Source organism: Diadema setosum, chromosome 13 (genome assembly GCF_964275005.1).
Source record: "Diadema setosum chromosome 13, eeDiaSeto1, whole genome shotgun sequence".
In the NCBI taxonomy this organism is placed as follows: domain Eukaryota; kingdom Metazoa; phylum Echinodermata; class Echinoidea; order Diadematoida; family Diadematidae; genus Diadema; species Diadema setosum.
Genome location: NC_092697.1, coordinates 15,819,559 through 15,841,927, shown reverse-complemented (window position 1 = coordinate 15,841,927; position 22,369 = coordinate 15,819,559). Strand labels below are relative to the sequence as shown.

The 22,369-nt window shown below is 36.7% G+C and overlaps 1 protein-coding gene across 1 annotated transcript; it reads left to right on the top strand.

The window, feature by feature from the left end:
• The first annotated feature begins 4,418 nt into the window (after positions 1 to 4,418).
• Positions 4,419 to 13,454, top strand: LOC140236439 (uncharacterized). Its single transcript, XM_072316363.1, has 4 exons — positions 4,419 to 4,423; positions 5,072 to 5,320; positions 12,238 to 12,362; positions 13,030 to 13,454. The coding sequence occupies exons 1-4, from the start codon at positions 4,419 to 4,421 to the stop codon at positions 13,200 to 13,202; spliced, it is 552 nt and encodes a 183-aa protein (XP_072172464.1). The 3' UTR covers positions 13,203 to 13,454.
• Positions 13,455 to 22,369: the final 8,915 nt, after the last annotated feature.

Sequence of the window (22,369 nt, the reverse complement as noted above, 5' to 3'; positions counted from 1 at the left end):
CTGTAAGAGGCACTGTGTGCTAAGGCTGTCTCAAGCAATGAGATCTAATGGTTTCAAGATGAAGTACTATTATTGTCCTGTGTGATAAGGAACACACAAAATTTTAATACAAAAAAACTAATATAAGGCTACACAATGACCTGTAGAAAATATAAATTGCAGTATGATTGCATGCACTTCAATTGCAAGCTGCATTACCACAGAGTATTATATGTTGGAACACCTCTCATGCAATTTTGTACCACTTATCTATCAAATTTGTGTTAGAAATTTGAGAGCCAAGAAAATAGGTGTGAAGTACATATATGGACAAATTAATTTGGATCTGAAACATCTAAACACACACACACACATAAAACTGTCATATCTTCTCCTACCATACATCATCTTTTCAGTTATGAATCCATTCTGAAGGGTCTGTATCTAGCATTTGATTGTTGTGAACTTCGTCATGGTCTTACCTCGGCCATAATTATCTGTTCCAGCAGGAATTGATAATTCTGCCTATAATGGATTGTGCTTTGAATGTCCACGCACACGTGTGTAGAAGTTTACAATTTGTGATGCACCAACACTTTAAGGGCACATAATGTTTATGCTAGATAATTCATTTTCATGGATACGCAAATTCCATCAAGTAATGGGAATTGAACAACTTTCTCTACATTTTTGTATATACATGTATGTTAGTCTGTCTATCTGTTCCTATTTCAGCATGTCTAAGCATATTCTATCATCATCCTGAATTTAAAAAAGAATTACAAAACTTTATTATTGTGGAATAGAGCAAGTGAAAATATGAAGTTGACATGGATGGTGTTGTGAATGTGATGTTGTCTGACACCTTTCATATACTTTAAAGTGTTTGTGTTATTTTTACTGGACAGCAATAGGAATGACAGACACTGTGTCTCCTCCTACCACAAATGATGAAAATCTCGGTGAGCATATACCACGGACTTGATATCTATTCAGTCATTCTCTTCTACTTATTTGCTTTTTTTCTCACCAAAAACATAACAAAACTCTCCCAATGCTCCCAGCAATTAACATTGTCATTTACTGTCTAAAGATGAAATTTCATCTGTACTATCATGCTGCACATTTCAAAACAGTTGATATGTCTACGTTGTACATACATGTAGCTTCTCCATTTTAATGTTCATGTGGAAAATATACAATAGGTGTATCAGCTGGTCATATCTTTCTGGGTTTTTTTTTCTCATTGAAAACAAAAATATCTAATTGTGAATGTGTTTTGATATTTTCAAAGTGCATGCAATGCCCTCCATTTTATGTTTCCAATTTCCATCATAAATGTGTTGACAATAAATCTTCTCACTGTCAAACCTGTCACACTGGATGCAAACTCAGTCAGTTTTTGTATAGTGAGCACACATCGTTGAATGACAGTGATAAAAACTGGTCATATCTCACACTGTGTAATATACCCTGTGATGTGTTCAAACTTCATGCTTGCTGCTGAATTGATGGTAAAGTTCAAATATGTCCATGATATTAAAAGAGTATACATTACTTCCACATGCCAGTATGCATTTTTAAACAAAATTGGACAGGGGCAAGACAGTGCCTTCATTGCGCATTAAATATCAAGCAGTTTCTACAGTACCTAGCTGTTCTTTTTTTGCTATTGATCTTGAATTTGTCAGTTTTTCATTGTTTCTGGGTTTGTACAGTATGTTTGTTTGTTCACACTTGCTTCCCATTGAATATGCCTTGAAAGATTTTAACACATTATTTTTAGCTCAACTGAGCTAAAGGCTCAAGTGAGCTTGGGCTATCATTCATTGTCTGGCGTCCATTGTGCATCATATGTTGTGCAGCTGATGCCTAGATTAATAGGATTTTACTTAGTAATATATATCCTTAAAAACACACGGTCAATGTTTCATCAAACTTGGCAGTTATCATCACTGTAATGTGCATTTTTATTTGCAAAATCTTCTATAAAACCAGAATGCACAAAGTACAAGTAAATACATTGTGCATTTATGTAGTGAATTTCAAGTTTATTTGTGGTAGATCCAGGGATGGCTCCCTTTGGGTCGCGACCAAATTAGGGGCCACTTTTCACATTTGATCTTCATCTTGAAAACATACATGGTCACATTTTCTACAAACTTGGCAGGTATTAATGCCAGAGTGACAAATACTATACAAATGTACACAATGCCTTCCTGGCAGTCCCCAAAGCTCCCTGCTCTTGCTATGTTCTTCATGGGTACTAACTCGGCATGAATGTACACGTGTAAGGTTAACTTGCAATACTCAGATGAATGCTAGACCTCCCGGGTCTCTTGCTCATTGAAATAATGTGTTTTTGTGCAAAGAGTGGCAAGATGTGTCAGATACTGCCTCAATGGATTAAGTTCCCTCCATATGAAATAAAAGTCAACCAGCAAAGAAAAACAAGTGGCTGCATGAAATGGAATTGATTTCGTGATCCATAAAATGTTCCTTCACTTCATCTTTGTATGATCTTTGAAATGTCATTGTGAAAAATGTTCCTCATGTCACTCATGTGTCACTCTTCCACCAGCTATTGTATGTAATCGCAGTTCGCGGGTAATGCACACACACACACACTCAACTCAACATATTTACAAGCAAGATCAGAGAATGACTGGCTGATAGTGGCTTGTAAATGCAATTTATGTGCGCGTATCAACTGTGTACCATACCTTGTAATCTCTTCATATGAATATTGTCCACTTGCATGGCTGTTCATGTTGAACAGAAAGAAAAAAAAAACTATCACATTTTTTTTTCTACCTTGTAACTCTGTAAAACTCTTGCTTTGACTTCATTGTGGGTTTTCTCTGTCTTAAATGAATATATAAAGCAGTCATGTTTTCATTAACAAACACACTTCCCTCGAGAGTTTTCTTCTATCTCATATGTTCCTTTCCCTATCTAGTGAATGGCTTTTAAATATTCTACAACATGACACATGCTGTTACCATGGTAACAGCCCAAAATGTTGAATGCTGAACGGATGGTGCTTTAAAAGTTCTGATGTCAAAGTCGTTGATGACAACATTTGTGGTCTTCATGTCAGTGTTGTGGGTATGCTATAAAGGTTGCAGTTTTGTTTGACTGTTTCACACTTGTATGAATGGTTATGACTGTGATGTTTTAGACTGCAGAGAATGATCTCTGTCTCAAGAGAGTTTGTCCTTCAACTTTTGTCAAAGGCATGTCGATATTTGTATTAACTAGAGAGTGAACCTTTGAAGAAATCATTCTTTTTTTCCTGTACAGTCATCCTCGCACAAGTCGAATAATCACCCAAGTTGAAGGTCTCTTCAAGTCCTCTTCTCTTTCATCTGTTGATTTTAATCCCTAATGAGTTGAATTTTCCCTGAAGTCTAAGCTATTTCTTGAGTCCAAATAGATTTAACCTAGTCAAGGTTGACTGTATAATGTTTCATGTTACTTGAGGAAATGCAGTGATTGCACTTTGATCGCGTGATGTTACTGTGTGCTGTTTTATCCTTCCAGGTCATTTCAACCTTATCACATTAATTTCTTTCTGTTTTCCCTCCCTGCACTTCTGCACGTCTTATTTGCATTCACCTTTAGTTTGCTTCCAGCATTTACTGCATGCTTTCACACAGAAAGACCAAACAATTGCTTTACAATTAACATAATTTTTTATGCTCTTAAACTTCTTATGTGTAATGATGTGTATCTGGACTGTTTTCCTATTTAATTTCAAACCTTCAAGCCTGATTTCCAACATATTTATCTTGTCTGATGTGCTTATGAAAATGCTTGCTGCTGGATAAACCACTATTTGTGTTGCGGTTTTAAAGTATCTGAAATATGCACAAAGCGTTTGTTTGTTTGTTTTTTGCAAACTTTATGTATACGGTGTATTGTCATGGATAATGCTTTATAAAATACTTGATTTCACTCTAACAAATTCCATACAGCTAGCTACAGCAGCATGTCTGAATGAACTAACACCTTAAAACAAAGGCAATTACTGTATTATGCCATATACAATGTATCTAGCAAGTCTAATTTTTTGCGAATGAGAACTTTCCAACAATTTCAATTTGTGATGGTGTAGTTCATTTTTTATCAGGCATTGTTTTTGTTTACTGTGTGCTGCGTACCAGTACATGTATGCCCGCATGTCATATTCATGTCGGAATCAGAATTAATATGTTTGCATGGTTTTACATTCGCAAATAACATCTGCTCACAAAATTTGCGAATATAAAAACCTGGCAAATTATATCTATACTTGTATATGGCATAGTACAGTAGTATGTTGTGTGAATCATGAAGTGATTGGCCATTTTCAGGGAATGCAGTGAATGAAGCCCTATTAAAGTGATAAGATAATGATACTTCCATCTTTTCTGGTGTCATCTTATCAACATCTTATCATGCAGTAAACAAGAGAACAAAAAAAGTTAACTTCACAAGAGTTGTGCAAATAGTAGGACCACATTGTGTGCCATCGATAACAGTTCTTGAGTTGCTTGCCTTTGCCTTTAATACAGTCATAATGATTTTTTTTCAAGAAAGTCTTATCAGATTTTCAATGTAACTGTTCATCAGTCAAGATAAGTCAATCATGCGTAAATCAGCAAACTACCCAAAAAATGTGTATTCAGGATAGAACTTTTTATCATTGTATTTAGAATGCATGTTTAAAAAAATACATTTTTTGAAGTAGTAGCTTAAAGCATTTATTAGGATAAAAGATTATTTATGATTAATCAGCTTAGGAGCTAATTTTATGAGAAATCAAAGATGCTCTTCAAAAGTAAGTAGGAATTACTCAGTGGCATACGTGAAAGGAAACTTGTGGCTATTTTTTTTTTTAGAGTTGCCAGAGCTGAAATCTTTCAACCTTTGATAATTCACATGCAATGGTTCTAAGTTCCTCAAGATATTAGTCCAACCTCACAAACTGAATGTAATTCAAAAGAAAATTAAATTCAAGGAATCAGTACCGGTACATTCATAAAGACACACAATCACATATAATTGTCTCTTTTGAATACTGTAAGTTTGTATTAATTTCACATATCAGATGCTGCTGCCCCGTAAATGTCATTTTGCTTTTCATACATTGTTTAACAATCGTATCTCTAGGGCAATGTACTGTATGTCTTACGTATCCCCTACCTCAAGGCAATAGGTTTTTCCTCTTTATTTCAGGGTTGATCATCGGTCTGAGCATCTGTGGGAGTATCATTGCCATCGTTCTAGTGGCTGTATGCATTTGGTATTTATGGAAAAAGAAGAAGGCTTGCTTCGACACAGGCAATAACAGTGACAGGTGAGAACGTTTTCTTACTCTCTGCTGAAGAGAATGAGGTACAATCTAGATGGTCCAGAATCTAGATACAGATTCAGTTAATTTTGCCCCATTTTTTATAATTTCCTTGTTGTTTTGACAAGTATGCTCAGAAGTCTCTCAAGCAGTGATTTTCTGAGAGGTTTAAAGGTAGGGAATCCCATTTGCATGCCTTAAATGAAGAGTTGTATAAACACAGTGGTATGTTGAAGAGAGTATCATTTTAGAAACTCCCATAAAGTATTGAAAGTGGAAGGTAACATTTAGTACATTTTTATTGACCGTTAGATTTTGAATTGAATTCTTTTCGGGGCTCACCGTAAATTCCAGTACATTACTAGGCTACCTTTGCAGACCCATGCACTGCATGTGTGTCCATCATGTATATTTTGTGAATAAAGTTCATCAAAACTTACAAACATTTCTATATGCATTCTTGCCAAACACACTATATGTTATTACATCAGCTCATATACTTTTAGATTTGTGTTTATAGATAAAAAATACAGAAGACTGCAACAAAAAGGCTTAAAGATAATAAAAAGTTTTGGTACCTCAAAAGTTTCCCTGAATTTCCTTGTCTTGGTTTGTGTTTCACGTTAAAGTACGTTGTCTGTGAGAATTACTCGCCCCAAAGTGCTCTCATGTCTTAGTAATCATGCAATAATGGTTTCGTACCAGAGCTGTCGCCGTACAGCGTCGATAAATATTGTACGAAACCACTGACTGCGACCAGCAGCGTGCAGCCCATTGTACGCATAGCTAACTGCGACCAGCAGCCCCATACGCATAGCGTAATGGGGCTTCGCATTGTAGCATTCAGGATCATGACAGATTTAGTATCGCGGGTAAATGTCAACTTAAAATCCAAAAATTTCTTCGATTTGAAGACTTACCAATTAAGTTGAAGTATTGAAAACAGGCTTCGAACAACGTTTGGTTCTGCCAATAGTCCCTTTCTTTTCGAATTGATGACTGAATGTGATTCGGTCGAGAGGACCTTGGGAGAGCTGTACACTGACTACTACGGCCAGCACATGCGCACACAAACATCTTATCCGTTGATGGATTTGAAATTTTTGCGCATGTGATGTGTTCGCATGCACTGGCTGTAGTATTCAGCGTATGTAGCTCTCCCAAGGTCCTCTCAGCCGAGTCACATTCAAGTCATCAATTCGAACAGAAAGGGACTATAGGCAGAACCAAACGTTCCCCGAAGCCTGTTTTCAATACTTCACCTTAATTGGTAAGTCTTCAAATTGAAGAAGTTTTGGGATTTTAAGTTTACATTTATCCTGCGATACTAAATCTGTCACGATCCTGAATGCTACAATGCGAAGCCCGATTACGCTATGCGTATGGGACTGCTGGTCACTATGCGTATGGGGCTGCTGGTCGCAGTTAATTGCATGATTACTAAAACATGAGAGCACTTTGGGGCGAGTAAGTCTCACAGTGTTAGTTATATGAAAGGTACTTTAACCTGAAACACAAACTAAGACAAGGAAATTCAAGGAAACTTTTGAGGTACCAAAACTTTTTATTATCTTTAAGTGTGGCTGACACACAGAACTACTGAGTAGTGGAGTTTTGTGCATTATTCAAATTGTAGATTACTGTTGACTTCCAAATTTCTAAGCAGTGGCCTAAACAAGTCCCCTGAGGTTCATATTTGATGTTTTGCTGCATTTTGGGAGTTCTGTAAAAGGTATCCCCTACCTTTAAAGGTCCAGTTTACCTTTGGGAGCAGTGATTTCAAAAATGTTCAAGATATCACTTTTGATGCATATGCGTAGGTTTGTTTTATCACAAAACATTCTACTATATAAAATTTTAGCAATAAAGCCTAAAATATAAGGAGATATCAGTGTTTTTCTCAATAAACCGTAACTGTAGACGCTTTAGTCTGGAAACATTTTTATTATAACTATTGTTCACATTTTGTGTATTCAACAACACTTAACATCAATTATACGGATTCAAATTTTTACAGTGGTTGTTTCTATCCCTAACTCACATTTTAGAACTATTTTAAAGCACTACTGCTGGGTTTTTGTTTCATGTGCAAATGGTAAATTATGCCTTTAAATGCAAAGCAGTTTGGCTTCAGGAGCTAGGAAATGAAACGCGTTGGAATACACTGGAGATTTAAAGGGCTCGTATAGTTTTGGTTGAGACCTAACTTCAAGTTTTTAAAATTTTGGGGTGAGATAATGTGAAACCTCTTGTGAAATATGACAGAGCATGTAATTCCAAGAGGAATTCAATGTTTATTTGATGAAAATTGGTTATGAAATGACTAAGATACCCAAAACAGAGCAATACTAATAAAATGTGGGACCCACATTTTATTACGATCGCTTTGTTTCACTTTGTTTTTGGATGTCTCAGCCATTCCAAAACCGATTTTCATCAAATAAACTTTGAATTCCTCTTAGAATGGCATGCTTGGTATCTCGCAAAAATTTAAAAGCCAAATCCTCAGCTCCACCAATACTGTACCATCCCTTTAAAATACTTGCCTCTGCCATGAAGTGTTGCCAGAGGCATTGTGTTTTCAGGTTGTCTGTTAGTCTTTCCGTCTGTCCATCTGTCAAAGAGATACCTGGTATTCTGGACAGTGTAACTTGAGAACTGTTTGAGGTATCCAAATGAAACTTGGCATACGTATATATGTATGTATGACTTAACGATGCTGTGCATATCAACCTATGAGTGCCGTACAAGGTCAAATTCATAGAATTTTACCTTTTTTTATATTCAGTGCTGTTAACATGGATGTGGGACAATTTTTCAATGATTTGCAAGTTCATAGTGAAGTCATGAAAGTTGAATATTACCAGTTAGTTATTATTAGAAGAAAGACGTGAACCATGAGGTCAAAGGTTAAGTGGAAATGCTCAAATTTCTAAGTTCTTGCTTTCTGAAAGAATATAGACATTCAAATGAAATCTAGTTCAAGTAATGTATTGTGCTGCATACTTTCAAACATGTCAATTCAGTGAAACTGAAACAGTTGTCTGACACTGTCAAGATGTACTACAGACCTATTGGGAGAATAAGGCCATATAGCAGAGGCATACCAGTGGCCATAGCAACATTCCAGTTGATTTTAATTCAGTTTTTAATATTCCGTTCAAGTCAACATGTTGACAATGTGGAACTGCTTTTTACTGATGTTCCTTGCTTGTCATATTGTAGATGTTGACAACAGCACTTCAGAGCTATTCACCATTTTTGTTTGTTTTTCATATCGTTATTCAGTAATTGTTTACGGCAGCTGAGAAATCATTCAGTATCCCCAAGTTAGAGTCCTAGATCACAAGTTTAGAGTCTGCTCGTATGACAGGTGAGATAGGTGGCATGGTAAATTTTGACCCTTGCCCTTTGACCCCATGACCCACATCTTTCTTCTAATAATAACTAACTGGTAATATCCAATTTTCATGACAGCACTTTGAACTTGCAAATTATTGATGAATTGTCCCACATCCATGTTAAATAAGCATTGAATTTAAAAAAAAAAAAGAGAGAGCTAAAATTCTAAGAATTTGATCTTGACCTTTGACCTTAAGTGTCCGTACTCATAAGTTGATATGCACAGCATCATCCAGTCATACATCCATGGGTCAATCCACGTCAAATCAATGCAATGTTGTTAACCCGGCCCCCTTCTTTAAACTCACACCAAATGTTCCCCCAAGTGTCTAACGGAAGAGTCTGAAATATTTTATTTAAGTACTGCTTTTATTTATTCACCATTTTTGTTTGTTTTTCGTGTCGTTATTCAGTAATTGTTTACGGCAGCTGAGAAATCATTCAGTATCCCCAAGTTAAAGTCCTAGATCACAAGTTTAGAGTCTGCTCGTATGACAGGTGAGATAGGTGGCATGGTAAATTTTGAGGCATGCGATTGCATAGTGGGTTTTTTTGTGGGGGGGGGGGAGGGGAGAAAGGGTTCATGGAGTAGCAATTTTAGAAGTATCGCTCGCTAGTATATATTTGCATGCAGTTATTGCTTGCTTCACAGTAGAACTAAGAATACAGACCATTTTACTCTTCGTAAGAACAAGGAGGTTCAAGAGAATGGAGTCACAACTGTCGTATTTCCTTTGAAGTCACGTTTGATGCCGCCACTCAAAAGTATTTGAAGCATGTGGCAAACTGGATCTGCCGCGCAGATAGGAAGACAATTATATAATGGTAAAGACACAGGGATGCACGAATAGAAATTGCGCAAAAAAATGATGAAATGAAAATGAAAATTACTCGACTGGCCGTGCCCGGCCACTAGTCTGATATAGAATTATACTCGAAGATTATTCCATATCAGTTTTATTTGGAGGAATTAAGTGGAAAAGTGATAAAACCGGCTTTCCGGGAGGGTACAGTTTTAAACACTTTCACATGATACAGCTCTGATTTACACTTTTGCACATATTTCTTGAAGGGATTGACCTTTGTTTAATGAGCTTTATCATTAAGTGAGATTTCGTTTCATTTAATAGATAAACAAGCAAAATATAGCCAACATTAAGTTCACTTTCAAAATGAATCTTCAGATTGCTCAGCAAGACGGCGGCATCAAACCCCGCCACCAAAGGCACAGATGCACCTGTGGAATTCTTTTGTACATGAATAGAAAAGTGACAACTGTTTGAATAATTACAGCCAGTTGGAACTCCATCTCTTAAAGGTCCAGTTTACCTTTGGGAGCAGTGATTTCAAAAATTTTCCAGATACAGTGTATCATATTTGATGCATATGTGTAGGTCTGTTGTATCATAAAACATCCTACCATATGAAATATTTGCAATAAAACCTAAAATATAAGGAGATATCAGGGTTTTTCTCAATAAACCGTAACTGTATACGGTTTAGTCTGGAAAAATTTTTATTATAACTATTGTTCACATTTTGTGTATTTAACAACACTTAACATCGATTATACGGATTCAAGTTTTGACAGTGGTTGTTTCTATCCCTAACTCACATTTTAGAACTATTTTATAGCACTAATGCTTTCATCTGCAAATGGTAAATTATGCCTTAAAACCTCCTTGGTAAGAAACATATTGACCGAACTCAGAAGCAATGATTTTACTTTATTCTAATCTCGTCAAATATGTACGAGTCATTTGAGTGAAATACTTTGAAAGCTGTGATTTTCATGAGGGTTTAAATCTTCGTAAATTTTGCAAATCACGTTTGAGCCGCAAATTCAAACATATGAAATATTGCCACACACTAGGGTATGTGCTCGCATCCTTGTGCACTCACAATAGCCTCAGTGTCAAATCGCGAAAACAACATCTTGCGAAAATGTATAGGACTAGTGGGACCTCATTCACAGAAATATCTGTACACGAAGATGATTCAGCTTTTACATGTACAGTGTTAATAATCAAGAAATCTACATAGTGCATTACAGAAAACCAAAAACAAAATTTTAAGGTTAACTGTCCTCCACTAAAGTACCCTCACTCACAATGCATGAATACACATGTGTTTACAAATCAGTATGTCTTACTTTTGATTAATCTTTAAATTGTGACTACTTCACTGTATTTCAGTACAGTACAGTACAGTACAGTACTGTACTGTACTGAAGAAGATGTTACTACATGTATTTTACATGTTTTTCTTAACCTTTAACATTCATGTACAATTCAACTTTCATCTCATTTTTTTCTTTCATGGATGTGTTCATGTTTTTGGATAATAACTATCATAATGATTTTTTTTTAATGTGTTTTTTTTTTTTTATTAAAATTTTGATGTGGGTATCTCCGTCCAGTACTTTGTGTGTTATTTGCTCAGTCCTTAATTAACAAAAACGTAATACTAAATTATTTTGTTGGGTCAGTTGATGTTGTGTTTTGTTAATGTTATGTGCACTTTATATTTCACAGCCCCTTCTCTAAAGTTCTTCTTTTCTTGAGACAAAGACAAACATTTTTAAAACTTGTCAAGGTATTGCAAACTTTAATTCTCTTTCACTGTTTCGTGTATCATACCAAATTGAATCCCCTTTGTACCGCCAAATCTAAATCACTCGTATCAAAGATGGGTGTAATATTTATATTTCCCAATCAAATGCTACAGCTCAAGTTTGGATGAAATACTGAATATGGAACAAAAAAGTTTAGCAAGTTAAGCTAGGTATTATAGCATTCATGTAGTACTTGGTAGCTATGTACTGTGATTTTGTACAAGTTTGTCACCTCAGTCCTAACTTTGCTAGTCCATGATAGACACAAGCATGCCGGAATAGCGTACTCAGACGTTATATTCAGAACGTCATGTTGCCAGTTTCTCCCCCATTTTTTCCCTCTCTTTCCTGCACTGTTCATATGAACCTAAGAATGAGTTCATTTTTGCAGTAATGAGAATATCTGACTTATGTCGCGGTGACTAATGATCTTGATAATATCATCACTGTAATTATGTGTATTATCGATGATTTATTTGTAGTTGGTTTCATGGTACACCTTGTGTGCTCTGTTGGATGTGAGTGTGATAAGAACCATCCTCGGGGCCACAATCGCATCCAAGAAAGAATACATTGCGTACCGTGACACCACCTACTTGCACCACTAAACATCAGTAATTATAACCTCTAGAATTTATGCTCACTTGAAATTGAAAATCTGGCAGTTGTCAGATCGGGAGCTTGAAGAAGCTCAAGTTCTCAAGCAAAAGCCACTAGGAGAAGTAGAGTACTAAGATTATTTTCAAAAGAGAGAATAAGAAAAATGTCATCGCCGCAGACTTGCAATTACAGTTAAGTGAATTTGTAATTAAGCAAGACGCAGTGGATTTTAACCCTGCTTTTGTACTCTGCGACCTTCTGCCACTCACTGCTGTCTTGTTGATCTCTCGTTGTCTTGCAACGACAGTCAAACTGCACTGGCTGCGAGTGAGGAGAAAGACGTGGAGCTGATTAAAATCCGGCAGGGTACCGTAGTGTTACAACCACGGCCAGATGGAGGAGAAGCGGAAGGGAATCAGGACAAACCTCCTGGTAAAGGACTTCTTTCTCGAATCAGATCCTTATCAAAACAGCTTTAACAGACTACACACTGTGTACAGACATTTATGATCGTGCTCATTAAACCTTGTTCCAAAAGTTGTAGAATTATCTCGGGCAATTTCAGACCTTTCAACATTTTGTCATAAATGCTTTGATGCCCTGTAATGCAATAGTTACACCCAGAAATAGGAAGGAGTACAAGCATTAAGGTTAGTCCCTTGCTGTTGAAACCTAGTAAATCCAGCACAAAGTTTGGTTTCTTATTAAGTTTTGATAAACCCACTCCATGTACTTCATCAGTGCATCAATTAACCGTGTGTGTTCTCAACGTTGCACATTTGGTTGTCACCGTTTTTGATCTGTTTGTTTCTTGATGTTTCACACAGCTTTCTTTCCTTTTGCAATCGGTTTCTTAGTTGTTATTATGTTTATTTTTTTATCTCTTTTTATATTTTTATTGAATTTGTTTTGTTGTTGTTGTTGTTGTTGTTGTTGTTGTTTTTTTTGGGGGGGGGGGGGGGAATGGGGGCTTGATTACTTGTGGCTCTCTGCAGTGATTTTTTTATGTTAATACACACTGCCAGCCCCTATTTCATGCTCGTAACTATTCAAAGTGGTGCCATGTGCTCATCTGATCTTTGTCTTTGCCTCTCCCCAGCCGCGGAAGTGCAGCCGTCAAATCCAGTGATATCCACCTCGGAGCCTGCCAACGACACGAAAAAGAAAAAGATGAAACGGCAGAACAGAGTCACTCCGGAACCGCAACCCCCTGTACAGACCGCAGAGCTCCCCCCTGTACAGACCGCAGAGACTCACAGTCATGAGGCATGAACTGGTGCACGGACCAGTTAAGATTGCACCAGGTGGCGTTCACGCTTGACACACAATGGTCACTGTGACACAACAACTCTCACTCGCACTTGGACGTGGCGTCGTTTCTTGAAGAGATGTCTTCGACCTCAAGAAAGATATTCCTGAAATAGTGTTGACGTAGCTGTGGTTCTGAATCCAGGAGATTTGATACATTGGCAGTATTTCTGTTGGTAGCAGTGAAGAAATGTCACCTCAGCACACCCACGCTGGACGCGTCAAACACTTCACTTGTCGGCGTGGTTTCCGAGCTATAAAGCAAGCTTCAGTATTCACAGTGCCCGTTAGGATGGTGCAATATAGGAGTCGTGGCTTTAATGAGTGGCTAGGAAAGCCCTGACTAACTTTGTTGAGCAGAGATGCCAGTCTGCCACTAATTTGCATAGATGCGTGCTTTATAGAGACAGAATGAGTGGTATCTTGGGAGAAAGAGAGGGAGAGAGACAGACTGTCTCCTTAATGGCATACATCCCACGATGCTGCTGGATCTTCTTGGTCTGTACCTTGAGGCTATGGTAGTTTGCCACACAGCGCAGCATGCCTGTGTTTTGTTAGTTCAAGCAACCCCACTCACAGGTGGAACATGAATTGAAGTGCCAAATCAGTCTCTGTGTGTTGAAACACTGCTGACTCTACATTTTGTAACATGTTTCTGTCTTGCAGTTCAGATCGTTTGATGTATATCATCGGAAGTGCACTCAGGAATGAATTGAAATGATAGAAGAGAAGATTTGAGGAGTCCGAAAAGAATGTCAATGAATGGTTCATGGCCCTACATGTACTTACAATGTGAAAAGAGAAAACTTTGTATTTGTCATATTTTTTTCCTCATTTTTACTGGTCCAATTCCTGTATTGATTATTAATTTCAGAAGCAGGGTGGCCCAAACTTCTGGGGCTTTTCAAAGTGTGAAAGTATGAAAAGCATGGCAGTAGAGAGGGAAACAAGGGGGGGGGGGTGCAGGAGATAGAAATTGAGCAAGTACTATTTGTGTGTGTTATTTCTCTGGCGTGAATTGTTCGGCACTTACTTTATGGCCAATAGGATACCACAGAAGTATCTACAAACCCCATGATTTTGCTCCGTGCAGGTCTAGGATAGATCCCCCTCCTCATCCCCATCCCCCCCCCCCCCCCCCCGAACTTGACCCCTGCCATGCATTCTTCATTGAGCAGCAGAGAAAAACAAAACAAAACAAAGGGACAGCATTAGAATCTCATTCAAAAGCTACACCTTGATATTTTCAAGTATTCTTATCTAATTCTTGCTAAGGAATCTTCTCTAGCTCTTCTTTTCATCCGTTGTTGAAGCCTTGCTCTTGCAGCTGTTTTAGAACAAAGTGTACAGATAAGTAAAAATGTATATTGTCTTTATTAAGAATATGTTTCTTGTTCTGACACAAAGGCCCAAATTCACGAAGGTGGTACAAATGAAACCATGGTTTAAACCATGGACAAAAACCATGGAGCGCCAAGTGTCGCATGGAATATTTCGTCATGAAATCAGTCATTTCATCGATGAAATTATTATTTTGTAACTAAATGAACATTTCGTCCACGGAATGATAATTTCGTTAACGAAACCTGTCATTTTATCGACGAAATGACCAATTTCGTAACGAAATATTCCGTGCGACACTTGGCGCTCCATGGTTTTTGTCCATGGTTTAAACCATGGTTTTGTTTGTACCACCTTCGTGAATTCGGGCCATGGTGTTTGAGCAAGTTCCGTCCTTTTGTGATTAATGTGCAATTGTGTAAGCAAAGTCTCCGCTAACAGGTGTATAATTTTAAAAGCCATGTAGTACAGTAGGACCTCGATTATCCGGCCATCGATTCTCTGTTATCTGGATGTCGACTGACTTACGTTTTATAATATATTTTTATGTATTTTCAGTGCTAAATCTCACTCAAAACAAACATGCATCAAACCAATATTATGCAAATACACGACTGGACATATTCCAGTCATCGCTAGGGACTCTAACTGTTAAGTCAGTTCGTAAGACAATGTCAATGACTGGTGCTGTGCTTGTCACTGGCACTGAGTGCACAGAAGTGGTACCATTACAGTACAATGCAGCAGCAGTACAATAGTTGTATTTGGCGAGTCACAATATCCATCTCCTTGTCAGTCAATTATCAATCAAAAAATACATTTAGGGATATTTTACTTATATTTCGTTTTATTTCCGTAACAACTTATGAAGCATGAAACATGACAATGCCATGCAGATAATCATAATATTAGTGAATTGGTAAAATGATAACATGTGTATACCCTTAGCATGATATGCTGAAAAGTGCTGTATTTGAGCATATCTCCTTTGATATCCGGCCAAATGGATTATCCGGCCAAATGGATTATCCGGACGCCCGCTGGTCCTGATGTGGATGGATAATTGAGGTCCTACTGTACTGTGCTCTAATGGACAGGACAAGGTGAAACATGTCCACACTTGCCAACCTGAGCCCAGTAGTTTCATCTGAGCATGTGTCCATTTTTTGTTGTTTTTTGGGTTATCTTTAATGGATGTGGCAAGGTAACATGTTGTAAGGTGCAATGATATCACAGTCTGTCTCATTGCTCCTCTCTGACATGTGTGTCTGTCTTTCTGTCATGTTTAGATGTGTATTCATTTTTGTCTGGGCTTTACATTGTATGTGTTCATGCTTGTAAGTCTTCGATTATGGGCACTGCACATTAATCTCGTCAAATAAAGATAGAAATTCTACCAATTAGACTGTATTTTGTAAAGTGCACAGCTGGAGGGCTAAAATGTCATGCAGAGCAGTGTTGTTGCTTGTGTGATGCGCAACGTGCACACATTTTTTCAAAGGTCTGTCATGTAATACAGTTTGGAAATCTCACCTCTGTATTGTGAACGCTTCACAATAGCACTTCATTTCAACAGCAGTCATATTTACTGCTCTTTTCTCTTTGTTTACTGTCCTGTAGACGAGTCGGTGAACATAAATGAGCAGTACTATACTCTTGACGCACTTCTGCTAAAATTAAAACCATATTTTGCTCTTTTCAGAGAGCAGTCTTCATGGCATACAGAGTAATATGTTTTGTGGTGTACTGTGTGAGATACAGCATAGGCAGAGATCATCATAAACTGGTTGTCAAAAAAAACCCCAGAAAGCACACCACCGACGACTCTGTGCAGTAGTTGTTGCCATGCAACCAATCATAACAGTGCATTGTTATTTAGACTTTGAGCCATGCCTGAGTGAAAGGGCTGATAGTTGCCACTGCCGGTGTGTTCGGTGGGAGTAAAAAGGAAGTTGAATGTTGACTGCAGCATGATTTACATTACATGTTCAATAGTGTGGTGTCATTGGCTGTGACATTTGGGACAATAACATCCTTGGTATGTAATAATGCCATGTTTATTGTGTTGGTACCTGTGTATGTTTGAAAGAGAAACATGAAAAAAAAAAAAAGAAACAGACTACACCTTGTGATGCAAATGAGCAATGTAAAATTATGTTAAATGATTCATGTGAACCAGAGGTGAAAACTGCAGCTGCATACAGCAGAACTATGAGTTGGTTGTGATGGATCGATCACTGAAGTGTAGTGTGAGGAGACTGGTAAAAATCCCCACATACAGTATTGATAGTGCATGCATTTCAGCATATCATCTTTTGAAGGCTGTCTGGTTGAGATACTGCATGATTAATGCATGTATTCATCCCTCTAGTCTCACGGTGTGCAAAGCCCGCTATTCACTGCAGCAGGTTCTGGTGGGGACGCTGGCTTCATTAGATAAAAGGCTAAAGTTCCTGAAGGGAAGGGGGGAAAACCCCCATTTTCTACCAACTGCCCGGGGAGATGGTATGATGCAATGGTGATGCATGTACAATGTATTATGAAAACCGTCGCCATGGTAGCAATACACTGGAACATGATTTAAATCTTCTGGATCAATACTCGAAGCTCACACGGTGTTGGGGAGGGGGGAATATTCTGCTATGTAATGTAACAAGGAAAGGCCATAACTGCTCAGCACTTTTATTTGTGTCAATGTGTGTTAATGATACATATTACTGTGATACTGCCACCACATGTGACAGTGCTCCAATAAGCCTACCTGTATGTGTATGAATTACTGTATTCTGGACGTATTGACCTATATGATTTTTTTTTTTTGCAATATTTTTTGTGAAGTGTGTGGGATTGTTTGTAAGATTCATTTACCAATGCTAATATCTTGTATCTGAAAAATGGCACTTTTTTTTTTTTTTTTTTTTTAGTAGATATTGTGGTTCTGTTTTTGTGCAGCACAGGTAAGTTGAATATAGGTTTCACATACCTAATGCGTTAGATTTTGTGAAAAGGTTATATGATTTTAATGTGCCAGTGAAACTCATGTAAAGTCTGAAAGTGTACATCTCTATTAAAGATGTAATTAATTCATCTCGATTAAGATTAAATACAAAGTGGGAGCCATATTGATATTCATTATGTTCAGGTCTTGAGCCTGTCATGAAGTATTCAAGTTTCAAGTACTGCCTCAGTCTGCTCTGTTGCCATTCGATAACAGTGATTGCAACCTGAACATTACATTTAAAGAAGAAACATATCGCCTTTGAGAGTAATCCTATATTATGGATTAGCTATTGACTGCTACGAAATGGGACATTTTCAGTATCGTTGATAAAAAATACCTTGAGAAGAAAATTCTTGCCAATATGATAATGCTAGATGCATGCATGAATCCGCCCAACATATTAAAAAAAAAGCACACAAAGAATTAAAAGCTTATACCTTGATAGATTTGTGGCGAAAGTAATTATTTAAAATTTGAGGCTCTCTGCACCTTGATATTGCTCAGGATATAGGGGAAGGAATTGGTGTGAGACCTGTGCCCCATTTTATCAAAAGAAAGAATTGATTATCTTTCCCTACAACACAGGCTGCCATAGACTTACCATAGAAATCAATCATGTACTGTAAAAGTGGATATTTTCGTGCGACTAATTTTTCGCGCTCAGCCGGATAAAAAGAGTTCGCGGGTTTTTAATTCCACAGAATCAAAACATCAACTACTGTCACATACGGCAAGCAGAAATATTAGTGTGCTTTTATTTTCACGCTAGTTTCTGGTTGCGCGAAATGCGCGAAAATTTCAACACCGCGAAAATTTCCACTTATACAGTACGGTAATCAATTATAGCTCTTCATAAAACAGGGCCATGGTTTTACATAATACAATGTACCACCACAGATTTTGATACATGTTTGCTGAAGTCTTCATCAGCATTATAATTATTCTATCTACATTTTTGATTTGTGTTGCTGGTATGCTTTCTCCTTTCTTCTTCTTTTGAATTGTTTGATTTAAATCTTATCATACTGCCAGTGGGGTCAGCTTGCAGAGATGATGATAAAACTGTGAGCAGGGATAGTAACAACTATAATGACTACTTCAGTAGGTTGTTATATTTTTTGTCATTATTTTTATCATTGTTATTGCTAATATATTGTAATCATTTTTGTCATTTTCCTTATCATTATTGCACAAATCATAAATATTAAACGTTATGAAGTAGTACTAAATAGCTGTAATTTGCACTGAAACAGAAGTGGTTTCATCGTAACTTTAAATGACAGCACATATTGTAGCATATCACACCGTTTGATTCATGGTGCTAATGAAAATTTAAACTCCTGGTTGTTTTTTGTTTTTAGTATGTGAGTGCACGTTTGTGTGAAAAGATGATGAGAAGACTTTGTGGGAATTCAAGATGAACTCTGATATATAGCGCCTTTTTGATTTTCATTGCTTGATGCAAAGTGGAACTGACATTCAGCATAATTTGTGCCATTTTGATTTACACAATCTCTTTAGACATTATTTTCTAGTCATTGAAATGATTATTATCTTCTGATCATCAGAGGTGTTGTTGAGGACGGTTAACAGTGTATCGATACTGGAAAGATGTTGCCTTTCTGAAGCTCATGAAAAGTTTTGCTTTTGCTTTCTTCTGGTTAGTAGAAAATTAGTGGGGAGGGGAATAAAAGATTTATGTGTCACACACACACACACACACACACACACACACACACACACACACACACACACACACACCTGTTTGGCATCCTCTGCACAGTGCAAAGCCTCGAGCTCCCTAAGCACAAAATGGCAGATGAGAACTATGTTTTTTATAGTTTATTTGTTCCGTTAAATTTTTATATAACGAAAGAAAACTGCTCGTCCTGAGGATTTTGCCATGTTTCCATCTTAATACACCTCTCCTGTTATTGTTATGATATATACATGTAGATGTAAATGTTGTACAATTTGGATGTGCTGTGTCAGATGTACTCAATACCCAGAAATGGCTGGTGAAGCCTCATTCTCACATTATTGTGAATCAATGCCTTGAAGCAACATTGTTGCCATTTTTGTAAACTACAAATGTGTTGAAAGTTTTACAGGTTGTATTTGAGCAACGAACTCATGTGATTCATATTTTCATGTTTAGTTTTTAGCCTTGATGTTTAGTATTGTCGTCCAGTGTTGAACACGTAGATGGCCTTAAAACATTGGTAGTCACTTACAGCTCGAGGCTGCCATATTTTTTCTCTCACGTTGTACATTATCATTTTAGAGAATATTTATAGATCATGTAAATATTAAATCATTTGTTATAATCCTGACAGCTTGCCATGCATAGTAAGATGTTGTATTCCCAAATTTTTGGGTAAAGATTTTTTCTTTCATTTTGCTCATTTTGTGTACCAAGAGAACATTAGAGGGTATCTTTACAAATCCATACATGTCCACTTTCAAAGCATGTTGTGTGTTGCTATTCTATTCAATTACCAGTTTATATACTCTGGTGGACATTTTTTGCAAGTGATTTTTCACGCTCAGTCAGGTAAGATGAATTCTATGTATTTTTAAATTCCGCAGCATCAAGACATAAGCAATGGTATTTATGGCAAGCAAAAGTATTCACATGCTTTAATTATTTGTGCTCGTTTCTGGTCAAGCAACATGCACGAAAGGTTCCCTTTAACAGTATTTGCTGTCTTAAAATTGATGCAGACTTGTATTAAACTACAGATGTTTAATCAACATCGCATAAGAAACCACAGGGACGAAAGAGAATCCTTTGACCTACACAATAGAATAAACATCTGGACAGAATTGTTCTTTGATTTAGTCAATTTTGTCGACTTGTGGTTGTGTAAGGTGAGGTTCTATGAGGGTACAGTGTACACTGCATTACATTTTGTAAGACTTCTTTTGAAACTGCATGTACTCATTGCACATTTGCACATTTGCACATTTGTTCATAGATGCAAGAATAATAAAATACCTGCTTGCACATTCACAACTCCTGCTAAATTCTAAGTGTTTTAAATCCATGTAAACTGGATCATATGGAAGCTACACTGTGGATTCTAAAACTATTTGATTATTAATTGAACAAAGTCCTATGTACAATTCAGTATGTCAGAATGGTCTTCGATGGTGTGTGTCCAGCTTTAATAGAAGCAGTTTTCCAGATATTGGGATAATTTTACTGTCATGATTTCTTTGGGATATATTCTGCAATTACAACCTTGTAATATTTTTGTTTGTTTAAAGAAACTTCCACAACAAAGATGTTGATATTGTTCAATAAATGTCAAATCTGTTGCAACATATTGAAATTTTTCTCATTCAGTTTCATATTTACAAATATCTGTATTGTGTGCATTAGTATACCTACGGTAATTCTGAATCTTGGTCATGCTCATGTTCATGTTGATGCATGCACACATACACATACACACACGCACACACACACACATATTTGAATTTAGCAGTGCTGTCATTGGTTGAAAGGGCAAGGTCACCGAAATATGGTGGATTGAGTTAATGCAGCAATATTAGTAGAACACAGTAGTGAAAGTTTGAGGAAAACTGGATGAATTTTTAAAATTTCACCCTAATATTTCTGGCAAAATGAAAGAGCATTTCACTTGCCTCTTCCACAAAGAATGGGGAACGATATTACCCTCAAGCTTTGTGACTATGAAAGAAATTTAAGAATGTTTACTTTGTATTTAAATTCTCTTATTTTCTAGACATTATTGTCCTGCAGTAGGTGACTGAACACAAACTGTTGTAAGTCTTCTCATCCACTGACGGCAACATTGAAATTTTAAAAATTCATTCACAGTTTTTCAATGGATTGTCAAATTTTCCTTAAAATTTCACCGAAGTGTTCTGCTGATATTGCTGCATTCACGCAATCCATACATATTAATTTGGTGAAATTGTCCTTCAAAGGGATGGTTAAGTATTGCTGGAGATGAGGATTGGGCTTTTAACTTTTTGCGAGATATCAAGAAACAACTTTCATAGTACAGAGCATGCCATTCTATGAGGAATTCAGAGTTTATTTGATGAAAATCAGTTTTGGAATGGCTGAGACATCCAAAAACAAAGTAAAAGTAAGCGATCGTAATTACATACCTGCCAACATTTCAAGATAAAATATCTTACTCGTGGATTGCAAAAATCTTATTTTATATGCAAACTGAAGTTAAAAATCTTACTTTCGGTCAAATCTTCAGAAAATACACATGAAAGGTATATCTAAATATTTTTTAAAAATCTGATTTCTCTGACAGAAAATCTGATTTTGCTATTTTTAACATAAAAAATCTTACTGAATCTGATAAAATCTTACTAGTTGGCAAGTATGGTACTAATTATTAGGATTCCTCTGTTTTGGATATCTCGCCCATTTCAAAACCAATTTTCATCAAACAAACAATGAATTCCTCTTAGAATTACATGCTCTTTTATATTTCATAAGAGATTTCTCATTATCTCACCCAAAAATATAAGAAATCTAAAGTTAGGTCTCAACCAAAACTACAATTCCTTTAAATTCAAAGTCTCATGGTCATGCTTGTGGCCATAACGGATAAAACTAATGCCAGATTCATCCTATTATATGTCACAAATATATGTCATTTATTTTGAAGGCACAAAAACAATGAAAACAAACACTCATAAGAAACAAGAACGCATTGGTGTATGTTATATACACTTACAGAATACATGACAAAATACTATATCTGGATTGACATGAAGTATTGGTTAATGATTTTTC